Source organism: Aptenodytes forsteri, unplaced genomic scaffold, assembly GCF_000699145.1.
Source record: "Aptenodytes forsteri isolate BGI_AS27 unplaced genomic scaffold, ASM69914v1 Scaffold82, whole genome shotgun sequence".
Lineage (NCBI taxonomy): Eukaryota > Metazoa > Chordata > Aves > Sphenisciformes > Spheniscidae > Aptenodytes > Aptenodytes forsteri.
Genome location: NW_008795490.1, coordinates 8,983,343 through 9,008,659, shown reverse-complemented (window position 1 = coordinate 9,008,659; position 25,317 = coordinate 8,983,343). Strand labels below are relative to the sequence as shown.

Sequence of the window (25,317 nt, the reverse complement as noted above, 5' to 3'; positions counted from 1 at the left end):
AAAAGACATGTAGATGAGGCGCTTAGGGGCATGGTTTAGTGGGCATGGTGGTGTTGGGTTGATGGTTAGACTCGATGATCTTAGAGGTCTTTTCCAACCTTAATGATTCTATGATTCTATTCTATGATAAACAGAGGAGCCCTACTGGAGAAGACACCATCTAACATCTAGATACGGTTAGGGAAACAAACTAGAGCAAAGGACATCCCTTGCTGACACGTTTAGTCGAGCATTTCACTCTAGACAAGTCACAGTTGGCTGACAATAGAAATAACATCCAGGCTGAAGCATTGCAGAGTTTGCATCCCGCTGCTTTGCTGCCTCGTCTCAGTTTCCCCTATCCTTCCATTTCCACCACATCTCCATTCTACTCGCTGTCCATTTTTCCCTGTGGCTTTAAACATACTGTCAGTGAGTCTACAAGAGAAAATTAATTAGGCGACAGGGCTGAGAAGCTGCTGGTGGTGACATAAAGTAATTTCTCCAGATTGCCGCCTGCTACTGACCTATGCAGAATGGACCTTCCCGGCCTCCTCCCCCTGTTTGCAGGGTGTTTGCAATCTCTGTTGGGAAGGGTACAACTGTTAATTGGCAATTAGGGCAAGAGGGCGGAGGCTCCTAAAACATAATTATAAAGCAGCATGCTATGTCCCAGCACTGCCATGGGAAAGCAGCTTGCAACTTTAATTTCAGTGCTGTGGTGGCTTCTCTGCCAACTGTCTCACTGCCCTCCAGCGATTGCGGAGGAGCTGCTCCCCAGCACCAAGTGTTGGATGACAGCACCGCCTGTGCCTCCTGCCTCTTTGCCGAGGAGGTTTGGAGCAACCCAGCCCTAGCCCGAGGGGCATTTTCTGCCCAAGAACTGGTACTGAATGTCTCATCGGCAGCGTTTCGGCCCAGGGTTTTCTGCCGATTCAGCTTCTTGGGACTGCGTGGTGTATTTCTTAACCTGTTGGGACAGTAGAAATACACTGGCTGCCCTAAAGCTGGAACAGAGGCTTTCTGTTGCCCAGATGAACTGCTTCATGCTGAGCTTAATTTTCATGTGAGTAGATACTCTAGATGCCTACTATTTGCATCTATACAGTATTTTGGCAGTCCCAAAGCCTGATGGGAATTGGTATTTGAGGGGTATCAATTAATATTTTTTGCTTACAAGAGGTGAATTATAGCACTACTTATCATAGCCATGAGGGAAGAAGGAAGCACGATGATAAAGCTCTGTAAGACGGACACAAGCACTCCCTTTTTGAACGGCCCCTGCATGTTAGTTCATTCACTTTTTTCATCGCTAGGCCAGCCTACATCTTCATTTTATTAACACAGACTAAATGAAGCTTCCTAATGTAAGGAAAGTGAAACATCTGTAGAGCTGTAGTGAGGCACAGGTCACATTTTTAGTGGCAGGAGCGCACGGCAGCAGCACTGTAATTATTTGGCATTTGTCTGCAGTGCCTCCCTGCCTTCCAAATGCTTTTCACAGGCTGTCAACAAGTCTTTATGTTTGTGTTTGACTTGGCAGGGACTCTCAAAACCGGGCGAGTAAGTGAGGAGGAGCCCATGTACAAGCCCAGTCATCTGTAACTTGGCTTATTCTTCTATGATCTCTCATCTGATAACCTTCAAAGCCATGCCTTTCTCTGCATTTCACATGCTGTTTGTACGTTATCGCTAGCGACTTGAAAGAAAGAATCTCTTTAGATTACATTAGCTTTACATTAGCTATGCTACTGTTTTTAATGGCAAAACAGCTACTGTATTTACAACAGCAGAACCAGGCCAGTTCTGAGGCAAATAGATCATTCACTAAAAAGCAAATTACATCTCAGCTTGACTTTAAACTCTCAGATTCGTCATTTGTGAATATTTTCATGCACTATAAAATAAAAATGAAACAACTAAAATGTCGTACCTGCATACTTTTGAAATAAAGTTTAAATATTTCATTTCAAAATTTTATTATTCTAAAATCTGGAAAAAATATACTGGGAAAAGGAAGCTGAAATAAATATTTTGTTTGGGGCTGAAGTTCATGAAAGTAGCCAAATAAAAATAAACCAAAAAATGCCCTAAAGAATCAATCATTTACCCAAACTTAATACCAAACTTCTGGCTTTTTTTACACAGTAAGCTACAAATAAACACAGCTCAGATTGGAGCTGTTTTGATGACACGAGGTTGCTGAATATCAATCCCCATTTCCAATATTAATCCAAGCTAGTACCCCACCTGTTGCAATGTTTAATACATTAGAACAAAGCATCCTTTCCCAAAACATGCACTGTATATGGTCTGTGTAATATTCTATGTAAATTAATATCATATATAGGAGGTGATAACCCACTATGATGCCTGAAGCCATCTTTCCTCCTCGGAGCTATTTCGGTTTGATTGCTTCGTGTTAGTTACACTCCCGTGGTAGGTTCCAGAGCAAACTTTGAGTTGTATCGCTAGGAGGAGGTGGAAATTTATGTGGAGAAGAAACCCTCCCGCTTTCTTTGAACCTTTAAAAGACTCATTCCTGCGAGCACCACGGTTCCCAAGTGCCCTCAGGAGCTTGGGAAGTGAAGGCAGAACATGTCATTTCAAGTCCACCACTGCAAAAAGTGTTTTAGCAAACAGTTCTTGTGTCCTTATTTGTCTTAACTGCGCAGATGGAGAACTGAAGAAGTTTGCTTTTACCTCGTTCTTCACTTTTTGGGTTTTTTTGCAATGCTCCCTCATGCTGTCCTAGGTGCCACAGAGATAAGCAAGGCTCCCCTCCAGACTGCTCACACGGACGGGGTGAGGAGTGCTCCCCATCTGGCTGCTGCGTGGCCAGCTCAGAATAATTGTGCTCTAGGCTGGGCAAGAGAAAGGAGGGACCTGAAGGGTGCCCAGGACACTACTGGAGATCACAGTAAATCCAGAGTGTCACACGGACGGGGTGAGGAGTGCTCCCCATCTGGCTGCTGCGTGGCCAGCTCAGAATAATTGTGCTCTAGGCTGGGCAAGAGAAAGGAGGGACCTGAAGGGTGCCCAGGACACTACTGGAGATGACAGTAATTATCCAGAGTGGCAGTCGTGGGAAGTGACGCAGCAGTCGGGACAGGAGCACAGATTTGGAAGGCAGTGTGCTGCTTGGGGAAGGATCTGTTGAAGGGGATGGAGCAGACAAAATGCAAGTTCTTGCAGTTGAAACAAGACGTTGTGCTGGAGGAAAACTCAGAGGCAACGATGCTGCCCGAGGGTGAGGTCTGGGTATCACCATAGGCCGTGCCAGAGGGAAAGGTACTCTTGTCATCTGGCTAGTGATACACGTTGGGTGGAAATCAGGCCAACTCTCAGATGATATTTCAGATCAGCCTCCTATGGAAGATGGATGGCAAAGAAGAGCTGAGATCAGACAGTGAACGAGATGATAAGAGATTTTCTCTGATAGCCAGGGACAGCGCTCGGTGACTCAGGAGGTCCTCACCTGTGCTGTGACTCAGGGCAAAGTGTAAAGTTTCAGCTCTTTGTACTCGTCCTCCTGTTACTAATCCAAAGAGTATTTCTTGGTGTCGAAGCACCAGGCCTAACAATTACGAAGATAAATAGGTGTGTCTGTTCCCTCCCTTTTCCCATGTATTATACATGGGAGTATCTTAAGGAAAGGTTGTAAAACTCACACAGTGAGTTTTTTCTGTCTTGGGCTAACCACTGTGAGTCGCCAAGTCTCTAACCTTCATCTGCCCACACACACAAACCTCTCAGCTGAATAAAATGGCAGCTTCAACTTGCTAGTAACTTGTTTGGGACTGTAGGCTAAAACTGAGGCAAACTTTCCACTCAGGTGGGTAACCATCCCGTCCTGCCATGAAGGCACCAGCCTTATCACACAAGGGCCAAATGACTCCTTTGGGCTTCCCCTCAAGCTCCCTTCCCTGGGTGCTGTAGGAGGCAGAGGCGATGGGCAGCTCCTCCTTCTGCATACAGGAGGACGCAGAAACCAGTGCCCAGAAGATTTGTTGATGTCAGCAAAAAAATGCAAGGCAGCACAGAGTACACACTCATATGAAGGGGGGCCTGCGAAAGTAATTTGGCTGCTAATCACCCCAAACCATTTTACCATCAGGACTGCAAGTAGATTTTGGGATACCATTTTTGCACTAGACTGGATTTTTCTCTTGAACCTCAGTTCTTGTTTCTTTCTTCTTTTGAGGGTTAATTCTACAGCAGCCTGAGAAAATCTTCCATTCTTCTAATTTGCCTAATGTCAGCAAGATTTTATTACTTCAAGCCCTTTTATTTAAGAAGCAAAGAGGGAGGGTTAAGGGATAAAAGCCTAGTTGTATTAATACTTCGTATAAGCTTCAGATATGATCATGGCAAGCATGGGTGTGCTTGTCAGGACAGGGTGTGGTAAAATTGGGACACTTACCAAAAAGCAGTAATGTTTTACAGAAGTGAGGTGAGAAAATTTCCGTATGGAAGAAAAAAAGAATGGAAAACTGGAAATAACAGTGCAAACCCAAATGTGTTTTACATAACTTTGGGCCATCCTCATTCACACTGAGGTCAACTGTAGACTAATTGGTGATACAAAGTATGTGTATATGTATACGCCTTTATGGGATATTTTTCCTTCATTGTTTTTCTGGTTTGCATTTTACTTATTTGTTTGATGTTTTGCTAAGGACAAGGCTCTAGGGCACTAGTTACTTTGTAAGAAATGAGGAGCTGGGCATGTAACCCAGGTCTACAGCCAATAGTTGAGTGAATCTGCTTCTTTTGGGTTTATGCTATTCTGTGGAAAAATCCTACAGGCGACATCTCTCTCTCTGAACTGCATTTGAACAATCAGGGGCTATTTAAAGTGCTTTATGGATGGTTCTCCATGCTTATCCATGGTTCTCCATGGATACCTAATATAATTTCTTTTCAGTTTGATAGGATCATTAGAGTAGGTTTTCACAAAACAGTTTTTACGGAAAAACAGATGGCTTAGGCAAACAGTGGCACAAGTCAAATGATGTATCATAAAAGCTACCCAAGAGAGGGCAGTTTGATCCACTCTCACCACATTTGTCATAAATAGTAAAACTATTTTGAAAGTTGTTCCTGTAAAAAAAGTCACATGCAAAATTCTATGATGCACCCACATTTTCACTCTGATCATAAAAAATGAAAAGCAAAATTGAAAAAATTTACTACATCACTTCATACGCAGGAAATCTGTGGAACTAGCCAGTGTGTGTAGATGGGCATACGAGCCTTAATGTGTTAAGTCACTTAAGGAGCCATCTATGTAAACAGCTCTGATGACCCCATCAGAACCATCTGCAACCATAAGGTTATCCAGGTGCTTTTCTTGATTTTGGCACTTAGCACGGAAGAACTTTGCACATAAATTTTAGGCTTAGACATTATTATGCAGCTGCACCAGAGTAACAATTTTTTCTTGAAACCAGAATTTTTGGCAAAAGCAATATTTTGACAGTGAAGAAAAAGATAAAGGAAGATCCACGTGATTTCATCTCTCTTTCCCCATTATTAACTATATAGCAGTCTTTCAACTCTCAGTTTTGAATTTCTGATATGACTCAGAAGTAACTCTTTGGTTGTTCAGTTCACTATCCTTCTAGCAAGACAGTTTGATTTCTGCTTTCTGATGGAGTGTAAAAATGGGCCAATTCTGTTCTCCCTTATCACAAACTTGGTTGTTTCATTCTTTTCTTAAACCTACTCATCTTCAGAGCACACACAAATCCATTGAATATAGAAATGTGCAAGGAATTGTTCCAAGAAATTGAATGATAAGAAGTAATAACTGTTGCACAACTGCAATGTGTCAAAAGGAAAGATGAATCTTTTTACTGCAATCATGCTGTGTATCTAACAAAATGTGATTTAATTATGACCCAGATTCTGCTAATCTTACACATATTGAATTGTCCTTTATTCTGGGAATGATCCTGTCTGTTGCAATTCTTTTTTCTTACCTTGTATGGACCAGTGTCCTACTCCAGAAGTAAACAGAGCTGCTGAAATCAATGGAGCATCCCATAGAGATACTATTGATTCTGAGCACACGTAAAAAAAGGGTTTGTGCTTCAAGGATGAAATGTCAGCCTCAAGAAAATCAATCAATGTTTTGCAAGTGATGTCAGTGGGGTCAAAACTTCACTCATAGCATTAGTTCATACAACAAAATATGCACAACTTTAATACAGTAGCAAACTAGATTGCATTTGAATTATTGATTAAGCAGGCTGTATTTTAAGACCAAATGGCAGGTGCCTGAAAAATGTATGGTGAAATATGGACATATTTGCAGAGAAAATTTAAAAGACCAAGATGTCCACATGTTATACAAGCTTTGGCAGAAACACCAGAAATTAAATTGAACATGCTAACTTACAAGTAGAATTTTTTATTATTTCTTTTGCTTCAGTTTGTACCTGAAGGGCTGCTTGACATTCCACTTGTTTTCAGCATAATTTTTCCCTCGCTTTTCAGTAGTACAGTTGAATTAGATAAAATGTGTTTGTTGGAGGATGCTTCCCTAATTCTTAATTTGACGGGAACAGCAGCAATGCTTTTGGCAGTCAAGTCTTTACTTCTATTGTAGCAGACCTAATGTTCTGAAAAGCCAAATCTTGCAGACATCTGTTCTTTCCTGATCTCTCTTTAGCATTGCCATTGGGCACAATGAAACTTTAAGTCTTTTATTGTGCTGCTCTTAGTGGTTAAGTGCCCTTTTCTCTTATAGGCAAGACTTGGAGCAAGAACCCTGCCGAACGGAGATGCAGAACTAAAGGGATATCTTCTCTTCCTCTAATTTCCCCTTTACTTGAAAATCCAAACTTTCTGATGCTGACTTAGCTCAAATTAATCTAACAGTTTGGTTAGTTAATAATCTACTTGACCTGGCTGTAGGCTAATTTAACGATTTAGTTGATAACCTAGCTAGTTGATAACCTAGTTAGTTAATAATCTAGTTGAGGCACATCCTCGGCTTCTGGATTCAGCTTCCTTTTCCGTCAGAACCGACTGCGTTTTGCATGCTGCTTTTGCCGTGCTCCCCTGTCGCAGCAGTCACAGGAAACAGCACTGGGATCTGTACAACAGTTTTATACTTTTTCTCACTGTTTTTCTGGTGCAGGTTTTAGGATGTGTTTTTCTAGGGATCTGTGGTGAACTGGCCTTGCATGCCTGGAAGCAAACTAACCTAAAGGCAGGCACTTGAGCTCTAGCCCCTGTGATGCTTCTGCTTGTTGGATGCCCACCCAACCCCCTCCATTTTTTTAGAGAAAGCTTTTCCCTGTGGGGGCCTGGGGCAGGGAGCCAGGCTAGGGTCCCTGCTGCTGTGCTGGGATCAGCAAAGGTGCTTCACTCCACCTCTCTCCCAGGAAGGGGAAGTGGCAGTGGGGAATGGGGACTGGGGCTGCGTCCCGCAGAGCCACAGCCACCAGCCCTGACACTGCTCTGTCGCCCTTAGGGAGGAGAAGGAGGAAGAGGAAGAGAAGGAGAGAGAGGAGGTGGTGAAGCTGCTGAGAGCAGCAAGGGAGAGGAGGGAGGAGGGGGGATGATCGCTGGAGATTTTCTTTGCTCTTTAATTATGCTCTGTTCTCTCATCAAAGTTAGAGTCACGCTCCTAAACCTTGTTTTGTGCACCTTTCCCCACCTCCGGATGTTGGGTCAGTGTCCAGCTAATGTTAAGGAAACTGTAAATACTATCAGTGGTTGCTCAAGTTCCCTTTAGCTTCCTCAGGGGATTGCCACATCTGTTGGAGCAAAAACATCGTGCGGGACCACACTGGCTTCCTATTCGGTGAACACAAGCGCGTTACCCTCCATGCCAAAACGAGCTGTAGCACACTATAGGACAGAATCTTCCATATAGTTACTTGACACCACATAGCCCATAAGCAAACAGAGCAAGTCCACTACTCTCATGTGCTTGTGAACAAGGCCTCAGGAGACAGCCAGAATAGGACTGAAGAATAATACAAGCTGTTGTGATGCTAGATTTGTAAGTTACTCTCCTCTCTCAAAATCCAGCCAGCGTACCCAGGTGCTCCAAGGTGGTGCCTGAGAAGAGGAGGCTTTCGGGGCTTCCACACTTCCCCACTCTTGGTAAAGAACAAAAGCTAAGACTCATTTTTGAAACAATACATAGATACCATCATTTATTAGGTATAATAAGCATAATGAAAAGATTTATGGTAATTTTTTTCCTGAACAGATAATATTACACAAAGAATTGCAAGACATTTCATACAAACTGCTTTCTCAACTCTATTTCATTTTAATTTCCTTCCAGCTAGGAAACATCTTCTTAATGTATTTGCAAGTTCTTGTCTAAATATTCCCTGTTGCATATACTCTTCCCAATGGTCTGATACATCTCTCACGTTTATTGATCAAAGTTAGAAAACACTCCATAAAAGTGAATGGAGTTAACTGCTTCAAAAAAACAGGTGAAGTCCTGTGCCTTTATTAATTTTAGCTACCCAGAGGTTTTACTAAAAAAATTTTTCTACCTCTCATTCTTTGCAGTAAAGAACATTTGGCAGGGCACTTTTCATAAAGTACACATAGTTACAAAATTGCAGATGTGTTGCAAGCTAATAATCGTCTGTAGCTAAGGATTTCTATGAGACTTCTTTTTCCACATAGCAAAATTATCCATTTTTTCACTTAAGAGAAGAAATGGAACATTATACAGTTAGGATTAACAAGGCAGAAACCAGCAGAGTCTTGAGTATACTTCATTGCTCACAATATATTGAGGCTTGCAGCACTGTGGAGTATAAGACACTGAAAGGTGTTTTATGACATGATTTTCTCTATGAGAGCCTTAGTATGAGTTGGTAAGGGGTGTTTATGCATTTTACAGTTACATAGGACAGTATACACTTTCCATTTTTCAAATACTTATGAACAGCAAACCAATAAAAAGGGGCCTTTTAACAAATGCTTGATACCTACACTCACACTGCTCCAGCTCAACTCCTGACGTGTAGGGGAATCATACCTCTGCTTAAGTCCTTCCTGACCTTTCTACGCTGGATAAAAGAGCTGGACCAGTATAACAGAGCTTTTTAAAGCCATAGATTTTGATACAGTGCATGAAAAGAGGCAGACGCCCATGAAGAAAGCCACACCAGGAGGCTCTTCAAACCAGGTCTGTAGGTTGCAGGGGTGGCTTGAAATCCCCTCTGCCTCTGCCCGCTCTATGCTAGCCCCAGCAACAGCATGCCAGGATTTTTAAGGGTTTACTGATGGTCCTTGCTTACTTTTACAAATATTTAGAAATGAATAACTACATTCCACATGCATGGGTAAAAGTCAAGATGCTGGCTTTGGTAGGGGGCTTTCTCTCATCCTTTTCTTACCCTGTCCCTATGGCTTAAGTGAATGAATGAAAAATGGAAGCAAAGCTATGAAGTATTGGCTGACTAATTTACTACTTTGGCAGTCAGTGGATAAAGGTATTTGGCTTCTTGAAAAATGTGCAAAATCTTCAGGTTAAAGGTGATACATACAAAATGGGATTTTTGTGAGCTGCTTTCCTTCAGGCAAATGATATATATTGTTTTGTTTATTGGCAGTTTAAAAAGCTTTTCTGAATTGAATTAGAAATATGAATGCATTTAAGATGCAATGGAATCCACATACACCCCACTCATGGGAATGAATGAGGAAACACAAGGGGTTTTAACGTTTAGACTTTATCTAACCAACCCACATCAGATATGAAGGTCCAAAATAGAGTAGATGATAACTTTATTGCAGAATGCCAGTATCGTTTTTCTACACGCATCTGAAAAGTTTCCAGCCTTTTCTACTAACATCCGATGGCAATATTCTGGAAAATGTAGCTGGTCTGTCAGATATCGCTGGAATAAGAACGCATTTTTACTGGTGCTTACGGGGAAGAGTAAAAGTATGTGGGCTTCACATTACCCAAGATCTGATCTTCATAGTTAGGAAGGCAGCAGAAGAAGAATCCCAAGCATATTTCCATAATGGCGGTGGTCCAGCCAAAGCCGTAGGCCCAGCTGAACATATTGATTCCCGTCATTTCAATTTCAGTTGAGAACTTTACTGGATAAATGACCAGGCCCATGATGGAGAACACAGCTGAAGAAACAGGAGAAACCAAAAAATGTTTAAGCTAACACCCATCACGTTGGTGCCTCCATAATACCTGTAGCTAAACCCACCCATGTTTTGGAGGATTTGAAAATCAATCCACTGCCGTGACAGACTTTGTATTATTTTTCACAGAGAGCTCAAGTGCATACAGGCAAAGACTTGAGTATAGAATCAGCTGAGGGAAATACCAGTTCTAGTACGGCTATACCTGCACCAGCTAAACTTGACTTCATATACTGCCTTACCAGCGACAAAAAGCAAGCCTCCAATCCCGCGTATGAAGTTGAACCGAAGTGTGTCAATGGCAAATGCTATGATGGCCAGAGCAAAACAGATGACTAGCAGTATAAAGCCGACCAGGTATGTGGCAGCAGCAGCTCTTCCCCAAGCTGAAATCAGAAGGAAGATACATTAGAAAGGAACAAAAAAAATCCTTTGCAGTGTTTTTCTCTGGTTTATAATGAAACGCTGATTTTAAACAAATGTGAAAAGAAGGTCAGCTCCCAAGAAGGAAAGCATGGGAGCTTTCTCTCCTCTCATAGGTGAACATTTTAGTTCCACGTGAAATCATTCACTAAGTGCAGAATGCATAAAAACGCCAGCTTTGACCTCTCGTACAGAATGCAATGGGGCTTGCATGCAAGCTTCCTCTTTAGATTTATCAATGAAGAATTGAGATAAAAATGACTGTAAAGATGTAAGAATGGACACTCTCCTTCAATAACAAATGTCATTACCTCAGCAGATGCCGTAAAAACAGCAGCATTTTGCATGGACTAGGAGAATTACACTGTCCCTGAAACTAATTAAATCCTTCCTTTAAAAAAAAGTGTTTGTACAAGCACTACCGCTCTGGCATGCAAATTTAAAGGTATGGCAATAGTCCACAAATGTCAAAATTCAGTGGCTTCTGCCTTTTCAGCCTTTGCTTAGCTCTGTGTCCTAAATGGAGCTAAAAATTCAGAATCTGTTTTGTAGGGAAATTTGACCTCTGCTTTTGATCCAAAGTCAGAGCCATTTCATTTTGAAAACCTTGTTCAGGATATTAATACTTTAATTTTCAAATTATATAACTTTATCTTATAACATGTCAGAGCAAAGCATTTTGTGTTGGCATAACAACTGGAAAAATATTATTTATTCAATATTTTAAGTCTTGAGGGGCAACTACTGCTCAAAGAGATCAAGGTGTCTCCTCTTCTGAATGTAAAAAGCCCACTTTGACACTTTTTAAATTGTCTGTGTAGATGGAGTAGGCAGTTAAAGTCTGCTGGGCATCTACAGACCTCACCCCCTCGCCTACGCTATGCATTTGTAAGGTGTCGGCTTCTAACCAAATATATACAGCAGCAGTACTGAAAAATTATCACAGCCCAAACAATCCTGATGATAATTACAGCTCACCTTAAACACAGTGCACATTGTTCAGTAAAAGTTTCCTCTGGAACTGAGTAAGTTAAGATTTTTGATACCCAGTAACCTGCCAATTTGTTTGCTTCGAGCGTGCAAGTAATAAAATGCAAAGTGTCCTGCCTTCCCCCTGGCCAGTGTCTGGTAGGCATGAAAGCCACCGTCCTGTCCTGGGTGAGTGACACCTTAGTGCTCAACTTCTCTTCCCCCCAGGCCCCACACCACTTCTGCTATTAGACTAGAAAAATGGATCAGGATTTTCCATCTCTACTTTTCTTCCCATCAGCCTATCAAAACCCATTTCCCTTTTTGTTTGCTTTTCACCATCCCCCCCTGCTTTATGATCCCTGCTCCCTGCCATTTTCAGTTTTATGTCAGGTCCTTTTTCTTCCTTATGCCAAAAAGTTTCTGTCTGCTTACAGGGCTTTTCAACGGTATTATTTTTCCTGTGAACAGGCAGCTGCCCGAGAAGACTGAAAGGGACAGCAAAAATGTGCCTACATCTCATTTTCTAGCACAGTATTTTAGCCCAAACTCTTCTCTCGGGGAGTTTACAGGAGGCTCGGAGGTAGAGTATGCAATGTGGAGGTGCAGGGGGGAGGGCAGCACCTCAGGCAGAGTATCAAAGGAAACAGCCAGGAAGAGGAATTTCTCGCACTGCCACAGCTCTATTTACCCTGTTGAGGATGCTCCTGCTCCCAGCCTCTCTGCCACCCCTCTAAAACAGCAAAAAAAGGAGCACCTGGCCATAAGAGAAGTTGCTCAGCAGCGGTGACCTCACTGCTCTTGGATACAGTAACTTCTGGCAGAAGCGTGAAATGAGAAGGACATCTAGAAGTGATGTTTTTTGTTAGGTGCACAACTGGTTGTGGTTAGGTGCAAAACTCCTGGGCAAAGGGGTGTCCTTTTCCAGAGCAGACTCAGAGTGCAGCTGCCCACCCAGGAAGTGCTGAGGCACCATGAGACCTGGGGGTGTCGTGTCACCCGCTGCCACCACCACTGCTGTGGGCAGCAGATGGTCTGCCAAAGCTCAGCCTTGCTTCCCAAGAGCAGCTGATGGCAGAGCACCGTCCCCCGGGGTGGGAGCATCGCCTGGGCTGGGGGCTCAGGGCGTGGTGCCTGGTGGCCACAGCCGTGTGCGGTGTCACCTTGCCCATGCCACCGTCTCCCTCCTCCACCGGCCTCGCCCAGGTGTTTTTCCTGAAGTAGTGTTACAAATGCTGTGACTGTATGAAAGTAGATTGGGTGCACACCCAGCCCGCCGGGCATTGGCTATATGGCAAGAAGAGACATGCTTGTTGCACGATGCTTACATCTTTAGGAGGCATTGCTTAATCACCTAACAGCCAATTTTGTGACTCTCACTTCTACAAAAAAGAAAAAAAATTAACTCAACGTTGGAAGAAAACCAACACACAGCTCCAAGTAAGGCAATAGGATTGCATGGAAGAGTCACTACGGGGTTTTTTTCAGGAATAGTACCTTGACTTCATCTATCCTTTATAAAAAGTACCAGTTATCAGTAGTCTAAGACCACAGCGTGCAAACACCTTACTTTTCTAGGGTAAAAGGTAGCAAAAGCTTTGTGTAGGAATAACTGCAACTGTTTCTATATCTAAGATGTTTATTTTTCCTTGTGCCAGCCAGGATCACTAGAGTAGCTTAGTGTCTTTAGCAATAGAAGTAAGACTTACAATTCCTTAAAAATGCCAGAATTAGAAGAATTAAATTGGTCAGAAAACACTGACAAGCGAGTGACTAATCTGGTCCCAAATATTTTCTTATCTTCCAATGTTGTGGGGTTTTTTTGCTTTAACATAAAGCAAAAGCATAAATAAATTGTTCTAACTGCAAAGCTTTTTCTTAAAAATGTGAACTCCAGGCCAAAGAACCATCACAGGTGCAACACCAACTGAAAGTAAACTTGACTCTAGAGAGAGGGCAGCTGAAAGCTGAAAGGATCTAGTCCATCTGCCATCAAATCAAAAATAGAAACAGAGGGAGCAGCAGGTTACAGGACATCAAGCTGAGTCTGTGAAAATATTCAGCAATTTGTGAGATCTGTTTTCTCAGCCCCAAAAAATGGCAGTGATGTTTTGGCTGTTTAAGAGTTAAAATGCGCTTGTTAGAAAAGAAATGTGTGTTTACGCAAGAGTGTGCTTGAATACCAGCAGGATCCTGTAACGCTTGCGTGCCAGTCTTATTTCTCCCCTTTCCAGCTCCTCTGTCAGCTGAAAGAATGCCAATGAACACTATGAAAGGGTTTGTAGGAAGCTACACACCATCCGCTCTTGAAAACTCCTTCTAGCTGGCAATTTTCTGAGCAATTTTGTCTTAAAACAAAGCCTTGCTACCCCAAACAGGCAAAAGGAACCCATGTTTTCATGCCTATCTCAAGCAGAGCAAGGACAGTGCTTCTGTTTACAGTGGTTTGTAGGTCAATCAGCAATGATTCGTGAGAGTCCGGACTACCCACAGTGAATGCAGTAGTATGTGACTACTGGAAAATGAAAATAAGTGCCTTCCTTCTAAAACCCCCTGCTGTGTGAGAAGTCCCCTGAGCTAATTTAGAGACCAGAAAGAGCCCACCCATGCCAGTACAGAGCTCACTGTAGCTTATGAGCACAGTAATTAGCTGAGACAGTATACAATAATAACGCAGCTTTATTATTCTGCTGTTAAAGCTAACTCAGTTTAGAGGTAGCATGGCTACCTCTTGTATTGCACCGTCTAAACACATCCTGAACATCCTGTTGCTGACTGCAGCTATAGAGAAGCTGATGGACTTCATCAGAGATCCAGGACTAAGACTGCCTCCAGTTTCCTGCCTTCCTGATTTTACTCCCTCTTGCACTTTCCAGTTTGCACAAGTGTAAACACTGTCTGTGCTTCACACATAAGGAAATTAACTTCATTGCTCAGCAGTAATGAGCCAAAACTTTGAACAACCCAATCTAGCCTTTCCTTAGCCTGCCATGTTTCATGCTCCAAACGGTGCCTTCAAAAAAGAGGCTGTCGTGCCTTGAAAATAGCATGTGAAGTCTACTTCCCCCATGACAAATACAAATTTCTGTGTTTGTGGTGTATGTGGTTCAAAACATGGGAAAACATTCACAATGACATTCTGATGTTTTTCTTGATCTGGTACCCCCAAACCACACAAACTACTGAGTCTCTCTCTTTGGGTGACCTTTTCTGGAAGGAACCCCAGAGAGTTCAGAAGTACTTCTCCTGGTCTGATCAATAAGAACATACATCTCCAATTTTTCCTCCTGGCTTGAAGCTAAGTACACAACTAGCACTGGAAAGAAAAACAAATGTTTACTGCCAGCTCGCAGACACCAACAATTATCTACAGGTTCTTGCTGACTGATCATTTTAACACATCAGCCACTGCAGTGAATTGCGCAGCAATTTTAGGAAGGATAGCTTTCATTCAAAAGAAACAGGCGGGGGGGGAAGAAAATGTAACAGACATATTTTGCTCTGTTATCCTTCATACCAGCAAGGGAAAGAAACACAAACCCTGCAGTTCTAGCTACAGTCTTGCAAAGCAATTCTTACAAGAACTGAAATCTGCCCTGGTGATGATTCATCTCTGTGTTGTAAGTAATGAGAATGTTTCTAGGCTGAGTTTGCAGAGCTCAACCTGTTTTACGTCTCTCTGATTAAAGGGAAAGAGTATTATTTTGGAAACAAAGCTGAACTCACTAAGGTTTCTCAACCTGACGTTCTTCATCAGGGTGTGGTAAACTCTGCAGAGCACATGCTTCACTTTGAAAAGGAACTGCTTTGGCCAGGTTTTATCCATTTCATTTTGGTTTGTTCTCCTCAAGAAAGTTTCCATGTGAAAGTGAGCATGTCTGCAGCAGAACATGTGTTCTCCTTAGCTTGAATCTTAAGATGGACTATCAAACTCATTAACCCACATCTCAGTTTATCAGCTGAAGGGTTATGAGCTGTCGGTGTACATGCAAGCCATTGTCATCCAGGACTCTGGATTCCCCATGTTATCTGTGCAACGCTGGACAATGCAAAATCCTGTAACATGCCAACTACAGGAAATTTCTGTGCTCTTTTTGAAAACAAGTGAGCATTGAAATCTCTGCAAGTGTTTGCTGATCACATGAGCTGCCATTGAAAATACCAGTGTGCATGTGTTTGTATACAGCCAAGATAAAACAGAAAATATTAAAAGCAGCTTCTTATGAATAAACTGTATGTGCAGACTGAAAGCTATTGACTGAAAATAATTTCAAAGGAAGGCTATACAAATGAAGAAAATCACATGTTAGTCATGGATAATTTATGAACAGAATAAAACGAGGAAAAAAATATCAAAGGCATGGTTGGATGTATATTATTCTCTGAGCTTCTATCTTCATTGCATCTGGATCATTCTTAAAACAACTGCATTCTCTGAATATCTTTCCCGTGGGGAGTCAATACTGGATGTTTTTCTTTGGGGTTTTTTGTGTGAGTTTATATCATTTGGAGTGGAATACAAACTTTTTGGTCCTTCTGTTTGGCATCCTTTTTGGTAACCCCGTTCTTTCCCCTAGCATTACTTCTTTAGAATTCATTGGCGGTTAATATGGATTTCTCATTTAATAACAGAGTATTATCTAATAACACACAAGTCATTTTTATGTGAGCAGGAACCAGCTTTTAGCTTGCCACTACTTAAGGGACAACCATGGAAGCAGAGAATGACCTATTTAGGTTCACACTAAGATAATGTCATTGCAAAAGTTTCTTGATTAGTAGCAGGTCCCATATAAACGAGAAAGGATTAGGACTTTAGGACAATTACCCCATAATAATGATTTTAAATGACAACAGTAAGGAAAAGAACCTTTATGCATAGGCCATCTATTAGTAAAACACAGTATATATTAGCAGAAAACAGTGTCTTGACCATAGCTTAGTGCTAAAGCGATAGCTCAGTTTGGCTTGGCGGACCTTAACTCCTTTAAAGCAAAAACCTATTAATTCCCCACCACTGACTTCACTCACAAACATATTCAGGCAAAGCCCGCATCCAGACTTCTCCAAACCTCTTCTCTTACTGAGGTAAGCAATTCAGCTTAGAAGCTATTCCGACTTGAATTTGAAGGGGAGGAGCAGTTACATCTTGAGGGAGTGGTTCAAATTCATCTCAACATAAGCCCAGGCATGTACAAGCTTGACTTAGAAGCTGGCTTCTGCAAATCTTGTACTAATGAGGGCTGCTCTCTGATGCTTACTTAGCGCTAGGGAGGCAGAAGTGGCAGAGGGCATAAAGCCATCATCAAAGGGAGCACCAAGGGAGTAAGTTAGCTATTAAAAATAATGTGCACAGAGTGCCTCAGAATTAAAGGTTTGCTCATGAAAGAGTCAGGGAGTACCCCTATCTCACATTTTCTTCAGAAGCAGTTGCATACATTGAGAACATCTCGGGGTTAAAGCTCAGTCTTATACACTTTAATGCTTTAACATTTTTTCCTCCTATTTTTTCCTATTTATTTTAAATTAAAGCAGGATTACTTACACTTGGATGTGTATATGGGGTTGGGAGGGTCAGGTAAATAAAACAGGTAAGGTATTGATTAGCCAGTACATACACATAAGCTTAGTTAATCAGAGAAGCAAGATGTACCTGTCCCCTAACTACCCCTGAGTTAAAGGTGGGTTAAAATATTTAATGTGAATTAAACAGAATCAATTTCCATGATAACACAGGCTATGAACTAGGACTCTTAATTGAAACAGCAGAGTGGAGTCTTTCCAAAAAGCTCTTTTTAAGCTTTATATTTCTAGGGCCATTTGAGGCTGAAGAACACTGAATTTACATCTCATTTCCATATACACCAAGTATTGTTCTCACTCTTGATCCACAGTTTTCATGCTGTGAGCAAACTTTGTTCTGAAACCTTGCTGAAAGTTGCCTTTTGCACTAGGGAGTTTCTCTCTGATAGAGAGCAGCTGTGAATCTGGATCTAATTTTCTGTTAGAAGCAAAATTTTACCATTTGCAAAAGAAAAACCCCAACATATAAGCAAAAGTGGTACTTTGTGCTCATAAAATACATCATAAGCTCTATTTGCTCTTCTTGTGAATGAAATAGCTTTTACAATGCATCCTGAAAGTCTTCATCGCTTGCTGCCTGTTGCTGATGGGGTTGTTAGTGAACTGCACAGAGACTTCCTACATTTGGGGCCTGATTTGGGCACAGTGTGCATATTCAACATAATAGGTAATATTAGATGTATTCAGTTGCAGATTAGTACTCAGCAAGACTGTGTGTGATCTGAAGCATTATTTAGTACCAGTAGAAGGAAGCCAGAAACCTCTGGGACATAGACTACCATCGTCACTCCACAAACTACCTTGAGTTCCTGGGAATTTTTGACCGATGAGAGATTTTGTAATGGTACTTGACAAAGAAGAAACACGGCATTACAATACTCACTGGCTCAATGTGTTCAAGGTTGCTCAGAACAATGCAAGCTGTCAGTGAGAAGTGGTATGGATATGTGAAAAAATAGTGTTTTGAGAGGTTTTTTTCCTTTCCTGCGCGTAACTCCTTTCCTACTTAAGTAACCTGACTGTTTAACCCTACAGTGGAATTCGAAGTCCATCTTGCAGCCCTTATCACCATTCAGACTATGGAGAGGTTATTATAGCCCTGCTGTATCAGATTACCTCAATAAGCTAGAGGAAGAGATGAGGTGAAGAGAAATGAGAGTTTAGCCACAAGTTTCCATACATTTTCAGCAAAGATGCCTCCTCTGTGTGTGTGAGTGAATGGTATTCTCTCAAGGACTTAAGGTCCTGATGATGCCAAGTGTTGAGGATCTTCACAAAGTCCTCAACACCAGCAGTTCATATCTCCTGATGAGGAGATGAGAATCCTCCACACAATTGCTATTTTTCCACCCAATTTAACTGTAATTATTAAAGGAAGGTTGGATAATAAACAGTGGAATGCCATCTGCAATTGCTCTCTGTAGAGTTAATTGCTGAAGAGCATAACTATTATTTAGAAAAGAGTCTGATTAAATGAATCTGCCACTAAACATATAAAAGGACAAACCCTAAAATTATAAGGGAAAGCATGTTAGCGATTGCAGATGAGGAATGAAAATTGCCATGGTAATTAAATGCTCTGGGCTTGATTCCCTTCTCTTATACCTCTTTAGTAACAATGGAGTGTCTCCTACATGTTGGAGAAAAATGAAATTTGTTCTTTCTTGCATCAGAGTTCCTTAAATATACTGTTGTTGTGATATTTTCATTACTATATACATTTAATTGAGCCTGTATTTTCTAGCATTCTAAGTTTTGAATAATGATTGAATATTCTACGTTATTGAGTAACTAATCTTGTAATCTCATTTATCACTGGTTAGTCCCAGGTAACATTACACTTTTAGGAGGCTGATGACTTAGGAAGTTACGTGCTTCTCTATACACCGTCATTAAAACTACAGGCAATCACCGTATATAAATATAACTGTTTCATGCTACAATGCAGCAGGAACAGCAACAAGCTTTTGTCCTCAGTTCACCCTGTGTCAAAGGAGTCAAGGTTTGCCCCGTAATCTAAGCAATGCACAGAGCATAGAGCTGGGCTCCATCCTGGGCCCTGCCACGGGCTTCCTTGGACTGGTCAGAAACCTCCCCAGCCTTTGTTTCCCAGTTGCAAGGATGCTTTTCCAAATCTACTTGAATTTTACCAAATTCTGAAAGCCTTTAGGTGTGGAACCTTGTCTTCAAGGAAAGTCTGCAATAAAGGCCCCATGACTTGAGCTGGTCCCTGCTTCAAAAGCACAGTTGCTTGTTTGCTTCATTTCTATTCCTACGTGCAGACACCCTCAGATGCCAAAGAGCCGCCTGGATAGCCTGCTTCTCCTCCCAGGCCCTGCTGAGAGGGGCTGTCTCCCAGCCCATCCCTCTGCTCAGCGCACTCGCTTCAGCTTGAGGCGAGTGAGGGCTTCCCCACGCCTGGGATTAGGTGTTGACTGTCAGATGTGATGGGAACGTGGGGGAAGGCAAAACAGTTTTATGTAGGCAGCGTGGCAATGGGGAAACTTGGTGCCTGGTCTGTCCTGTGCCCCGGGTGTGATGAGTCACTGGTCTGCTGGAGAAGTTAGTTTTCCAGAGGGAGACCTGTGGGGCCAGCAGTGCAAGGCCAGTGGTAGGTGTGGTACCGGGAGAGGTCCTTTGCTGCTCAGAGACTGCTCCGACCACACCGTGTGCCTCACTGTTTTATCATTAGCTGGGGATTTTTAGCAAGTGATTTCCATTTTGTTATTCCTCCAGAATAATAAATGGTGCTTCACAATAGCAAAAGATTCTCTGGACCCAAGAGCCTGATATAGGCAAAACAGGGAAGAAAATCTACTCCTCAGTGGAGTTCTTATGAGACTAAAGCAGAATATTTTTCTCAAGAAGATACTACCTTTTGCAACATTCCCTTCTTTCACTTATCCTGTAGACATACCTGCTGCCATATATGAAGTAATTTTTTGTCCATTATAATCATACTATACTAGCCATCCTATCTTGTAGTATTGCATTAATATTCATGGACCAAAATAAAACTGGAATGAGCTAGAACATAGTTACCCATTATTTGCCTGGAAGACAAGATGCAGGAAGGTGTACTTTCCAGATGGCAAAATCATTCATCCCTCCACTAATCTCCACAGCCACTAAACCCTCCACACATCTTAGGAAAAGGCTGTAAGTGAATAGTATGATGTGAAAATAACTGAAGAACTGGATTCCAGTTGTCATGTGGAAATGCCTTTTCCTGATTTTTTTTCCCCAAGATCTCTATTTGCACCATGCAAATGAGCCAACCACTGCAACCTAAATTTAGAGCCTTAAGTTTGCAGTTATTTTGATGGCAGCATCGGTACGTGGAAGAGCTGCGGGGCCAGGTGGAACATAAGGTGGGCCAAGTGTAGCCATGAGTTTTTCATCTTATTGTGCATCACATTGGGACTAGTAAAATAAAATCAGTTATTTTGTCCCAACCAAACCCACACATGTTTAAAGATCTCAAAGTCTGCAGTGGAATAAATTACACACTGAAAAAGTGTCTCAGGTCTGTGAGACACACCTTGTTCAAGAGAGGTTATATAGCCAAAAATCAAGAAAAACAAAGGAGTGCTGTGCCAGCTTCATGAAGGGATTTAACCTCTGCATTTTCTTTGCAAGCTCAGCCATGTCCCAGACAGACACATTCCTCATTGTGCTCATTATTTATCAAAAAAGTCTTTGTCTTTGTAAAGGTTCAAGCACGTTATAGGCTTGAGACCTTTATTTGTTTCAAGTGCCAGAACATTGCAGAGTTACAGTTTGCATCTCTCAGTCCCTCATCCTAAACTCTATTCGTTTCTAGTAAGTGTCCTAATGCACGAGATATTTTTTCCTGGAAAGGTCTATTTATTTGAGCTACATATGCTTGAAAAGCAAAAGACTTCTGAAAAAGTCTAGATGAGTGTCATATGGTTAAAGCAGAAAATCTGGACTCTTGGAGAAGATAACAGAGTGCATAAACGCTTCACATTCTCACTTTCCACAGAGTTCATAAGCTTTGCAAAAGACCTAGAGTGTGTAGATGCTTTCACAGAAGATAACTGCACTGGTGGAGTTACTCTCCTCGCTTTCCAAAAAAAAAATATTGTACAGGCATCTTGCCTTCCCTGTGAGGTTTTGAATTCTGTCAGCTTAAGCAACTATTCAGAGACCCCCAAACTCCACTGGTGCAACCAATGAAACATTCAACCTTATATAGATATGTTAAGCCAAACAGCAGAGATTCAAGGGGAATTACAAACATTGCAGGTGGAGAATTTGATTTGAATTTGCACATTATATTGAACAACTTGCAAGAATGTTATAATTATATCTAATTACGATAGGATGAAGATGTCTGTAGTGGATTAAGAAAGCTACACTGTCCAAGTCATGTTGAGAATATTTGCTGGCGGCTGCTGGGGTACACATCCGTATCACATATGTCAGTGAAACCATCCCCACAGGAAGACCAAATTTCAGAACCTACCCAGCCTGTGGCAGATTAGGCAGGGAAGCTGAGAGTAAAGCCCAGAGGAAAGGAGATGGGAACTGTGGAATAGAGGGGGGAAAGAGAGAGTTCGTCTCAAGAAAGATGTAAAACACTTCTGTCTTTTCTGTTTACATCACGTCTTTTGTCTCTGTGCTCGGGAAGGTTTGAAATGACACTTTGTTTATCCAGCACTGTGTTTAACTTGGCACAATACAAAGTTAAACATCCCACAGAACGTGATGCTGAATGCTTGTTTTCTATGACCTTTCTGGAGCAGTGTGGATAAATGTAATCCCAGAATTATTAAAACCCTATGTTTCAGCACTGAGGCAGGTAGAACCAGGTTCAACAGAAGACCTGGATGCTCACAAGTGAGATGCTGTCTCGTGGCCTGGTCTTTTGGGTGGAATCCAAGACCAGCATTAGGCACCTGCACCCTGTGTGGGGAAAGGCAGGAGCCCCAGAAGAAAAATCCCAACCCCACACCAACTGAGCAAGGACAGAATGATAGAAAAACTGGAGGACAGGATTGGGTCTGAACACATCCCACCTCTGGAGAGAAGGTGTCTGAAGGAGGGGGCTGGAAAGGATCAGGACAGTGACATGAGTTTGCATCCTTAACGGTCAGACTACAGCTTTCTTATGGGTCAGGGGTAACCCACCCCTGCAATGGCCGAGATCTACATTGTAATGGCATAAGCTTGCAGAGGCAGAAGCCCGACAGCGTAATCCACTGTCACTTGGCCTATGCACACATTTTTTTACATACAGCCTTTACATATTCTCCCATTGACTAAATGACTCCATTGTCCCAGACATATCTTCCTTTTCCACCTGGAAATTTTGTCCAGGAGGATTTTGAGGATTTGCTTAGGTTTTCTGGGTATTTAGTAAGCTTGAAGAGGTCAAATGATAGATGCATGCCCATTGAGAGCATAATGCAGTCATGCAGCACATGAACAGCGTTTCTAATGCTTTCAGAAGCATCAGCTGACTCTCCAATGTACGTGCTGGAGAATATTCTGCATTTGTGTACTAAGTCCAACATTTCTAACGTGTTAGAAGTGCTGGACTTATTGTGGATGTGATTCATGGCAACCCCAGACATTGCAGGATAGTCCACATAGAGGATGACCTGCCTAGTTTGTCTGTAGACGCTGTCCAGTGGGAAACTGTGCATACAACTGCAGAATTTAAGCATGTAAGAGTGAGGCAGGTTAAGGAAGGAAGTGAAATGCCAAACAACCAACCGTGTAGGACCTGGAAGAAAGGTGAAACTTCTCTTGTATTATCAAGAGAAGCAAGGTGAAGCTTCTAAATATTTTCTGTCCAGTTAAAGCCGGCATTCATTACACAGATAGTGCCTAACCTGGAGATCAGGAGGAGGGCTCACTTTTCATGCAAACTCAGGACTGAGAAGCCCTTTGCTAAGCATCATGATCTCTCTCCTGCTCTCCAGCGCCATGTACCAGAGGCAGCAAACTGCCTTGATCTATGCCCGGCCACACAGCTGACACAGGAGCTCTGAGGGCAGGACTGGGCGCGATGCTGAACAGAGCCAGTCTTGTCCTGGAGCCCTACGCACACAGAGGCCTGCTACAATTAACTCGTTACAGCTGAATTTTGTCCACAGAAGGTAGAGTTTGACTGTAGATTATAAACTTTCAGGAACAATTTTGAAAAGCTGTAATAAATGATCCCTGAGACTGCTTTCTGCAAGTGTTTCTATGCTCATTTTCAACAAGAGCAGCTGAGATTCTGAGACTTAGAGAAAATGATTTTCCTTTTAATTTGCATTAGCATAAATTGTAAGAACGCTTGAATTTTCCTCCTGGCTCAGGCTAACAGCCCATCACTCACAATAACTTGTTTCAGACTGCAGCAAATGATCCCTGAGACTGCTTTCTGCAAGTGTTTCTATGCTCATTTTCAACAAGAGCAGGAGAGATTCTGAGACTTAGAGAAAATTATTTTCCTTTTAATTTGCATTAGCATAAATTGTAAACGCTTGAATTTTCCTCCTGGCTCAGGCTAACAGCCCATCACTCACAATACTTGTTTCAGGACTGCAGCCAATAGCAGATATATAGAAAAACACTGCAGCCAATTGGAGATTAATTAGAAAAAAAAAAAAAGAAACAGGGCACATCTGGAGTGGTCCTTCTCTTGGCCTATTCTCCCAGACTCAATGGTTTACATCTTTTCAAGCTGAAGGTTGCACCTGGGTCAACATGTTTAATAGCATACTTAACCAAAACTCAGTACAAACAAGAAATCGTTTCATCTTTTAAAGCTTTCTTTCATAATCACATGGAGACTCTTTCACACGACCCACCCACCGGAGCAGTTTCAGAGCAGCATTCTGCAGCCTGACACTCCCTGGAATATCTTCCTACCATCTTACATTTTTACCTCCACATTTCTTGCTGGCACTCAGGACTGGCTTATCACACTAACGCCAGGCTTACCCACGCAACTTGCTGTTTGGACATTTGATCAGCGGTAGCTGTTAATTTTTGGAAAGCCATGATTAGTGAGAAGAGGTTACTAGCTTCTTCTAAGAGACAAAGAAAACCTTAAATGCTGTAATACTTTCTGCGCTGGTACACTACCATGTGTGGTTTTTTGTACTATGCAACCCATGATCTAAAGCAACCAGGTTTCTTTCTGCACAGGGGTGAGGGCATTTTTCTTCTTCATCCTGTTAGTCAAAAGCCTTGACATATTTCAGTGACAGTCCCCATTGCCCATAACTTCATATATAAATGCCAGATATTAGGCGATACAGTTAGGAGAGCTGAGGGAAGATGAGCTCAGAGATGTGATCAACTGCTTCAGAGACTGCTCCCCGCCACCCTTGCAGGCGCTTACCATAACCCATGAGGGACTCGCAGCTCCATTCCCCACCCTGATCAGATCTACTGCAGCTCTCCCATAACGACGCTCGGTGCACATAGGGCAAGGTCTGCGACTCCAGCCAGCCCCTGCCCGCCAGCGCAATGATACCGAAGATGACGCCTATGCCCAGGAGCAGGGGTAGGATCCATCTGCATCGTGTGTAGTCGAGGCCGTACTTCACCATCTTCCAGGGCGGGGGGAGGCTGGCAGGATGAGGGTGGCCGTCTCTGCCACGGACTCAACAATGCGAAGCAAAGGGTGCTTCTGCAAAGCTCCTGGAAAGCGAGTGCTGGAACCTGCAAGCGTGCATGCAGATGTTTGAGAAAAGCTTTTTAATCAGGAGGGACATGGCAGGGAGGGAGGGAGGGAGGGAGGGAGGAAGGGAGCTCCACCTAGATTCAGATGAGTAAGAGCTGCCACTGAGCAATAGCCAGTTGAGCTGGGGAGAAGCATCAAGACTGGGTTTATCTGTGGGATCCTCTCTGCCCTGCTGACTAGGTAACAAATCAGGTGCAGTTTACCCTCAGCATTTAACGCTTTCCTTCCTGCCACTCCCCACCAGCAGGAGCATCTCCAGCTGTGTTTACACCTTTCTGTCTCCTAAGGGATTTGCGTTATGTCAGGCGAGTACAGGAGACAAGCCAGGGAACTATTGCGTTAGAGGGTGGTTGCTTCTGAAACTTGCCACCTGGAGGTTGAAAGCTGCTTTTCTTGGACTCCATTTAAAAAGAAAATGATACCTTATTTTATACAATTAAAAAAAAAAATCCTCTAGCTGCTATAAAGCTAAGGCAATAAAGAATGTGTGACTGCCCTCCCTCCCC

At 42.4% G+C, this 25,317-nt stretch overlaps 1 protein-coding gene across 1 annotated transcript; it reads right to left on the bottom strand.

The window, feature by feature from the left end:
- Window positions 1-9,730: 9,730 nt before the first annotated feature.
- LOC103900730 (p53 apoptosis effector related to PMP-22) lies at window positions 9,731-24,764 on the bottom strand. The gene is made up of 3 exons (XM_009281471.2): window positions 24,467-24,764; window positions 10,371-10,514; window positions 9,731-10,110 (listed from the first exon to the last, which is right to left on the bottom strand). The coding sequence occupies exons 1-3, from the start codon at window positions 24,675-24,677 to the stop codon at window positions 9,896-9,898; spliced, it is 570 nt and encodes a 189-aa protein (XP_009279746.1). The 5' UTR covers window positions 24,678-24,764; the 3' UTR covers window positions 9,731-9,895.
- Between the last annotated feature and the right edge of the window lie 553 nt (window positions 24,765-25,317).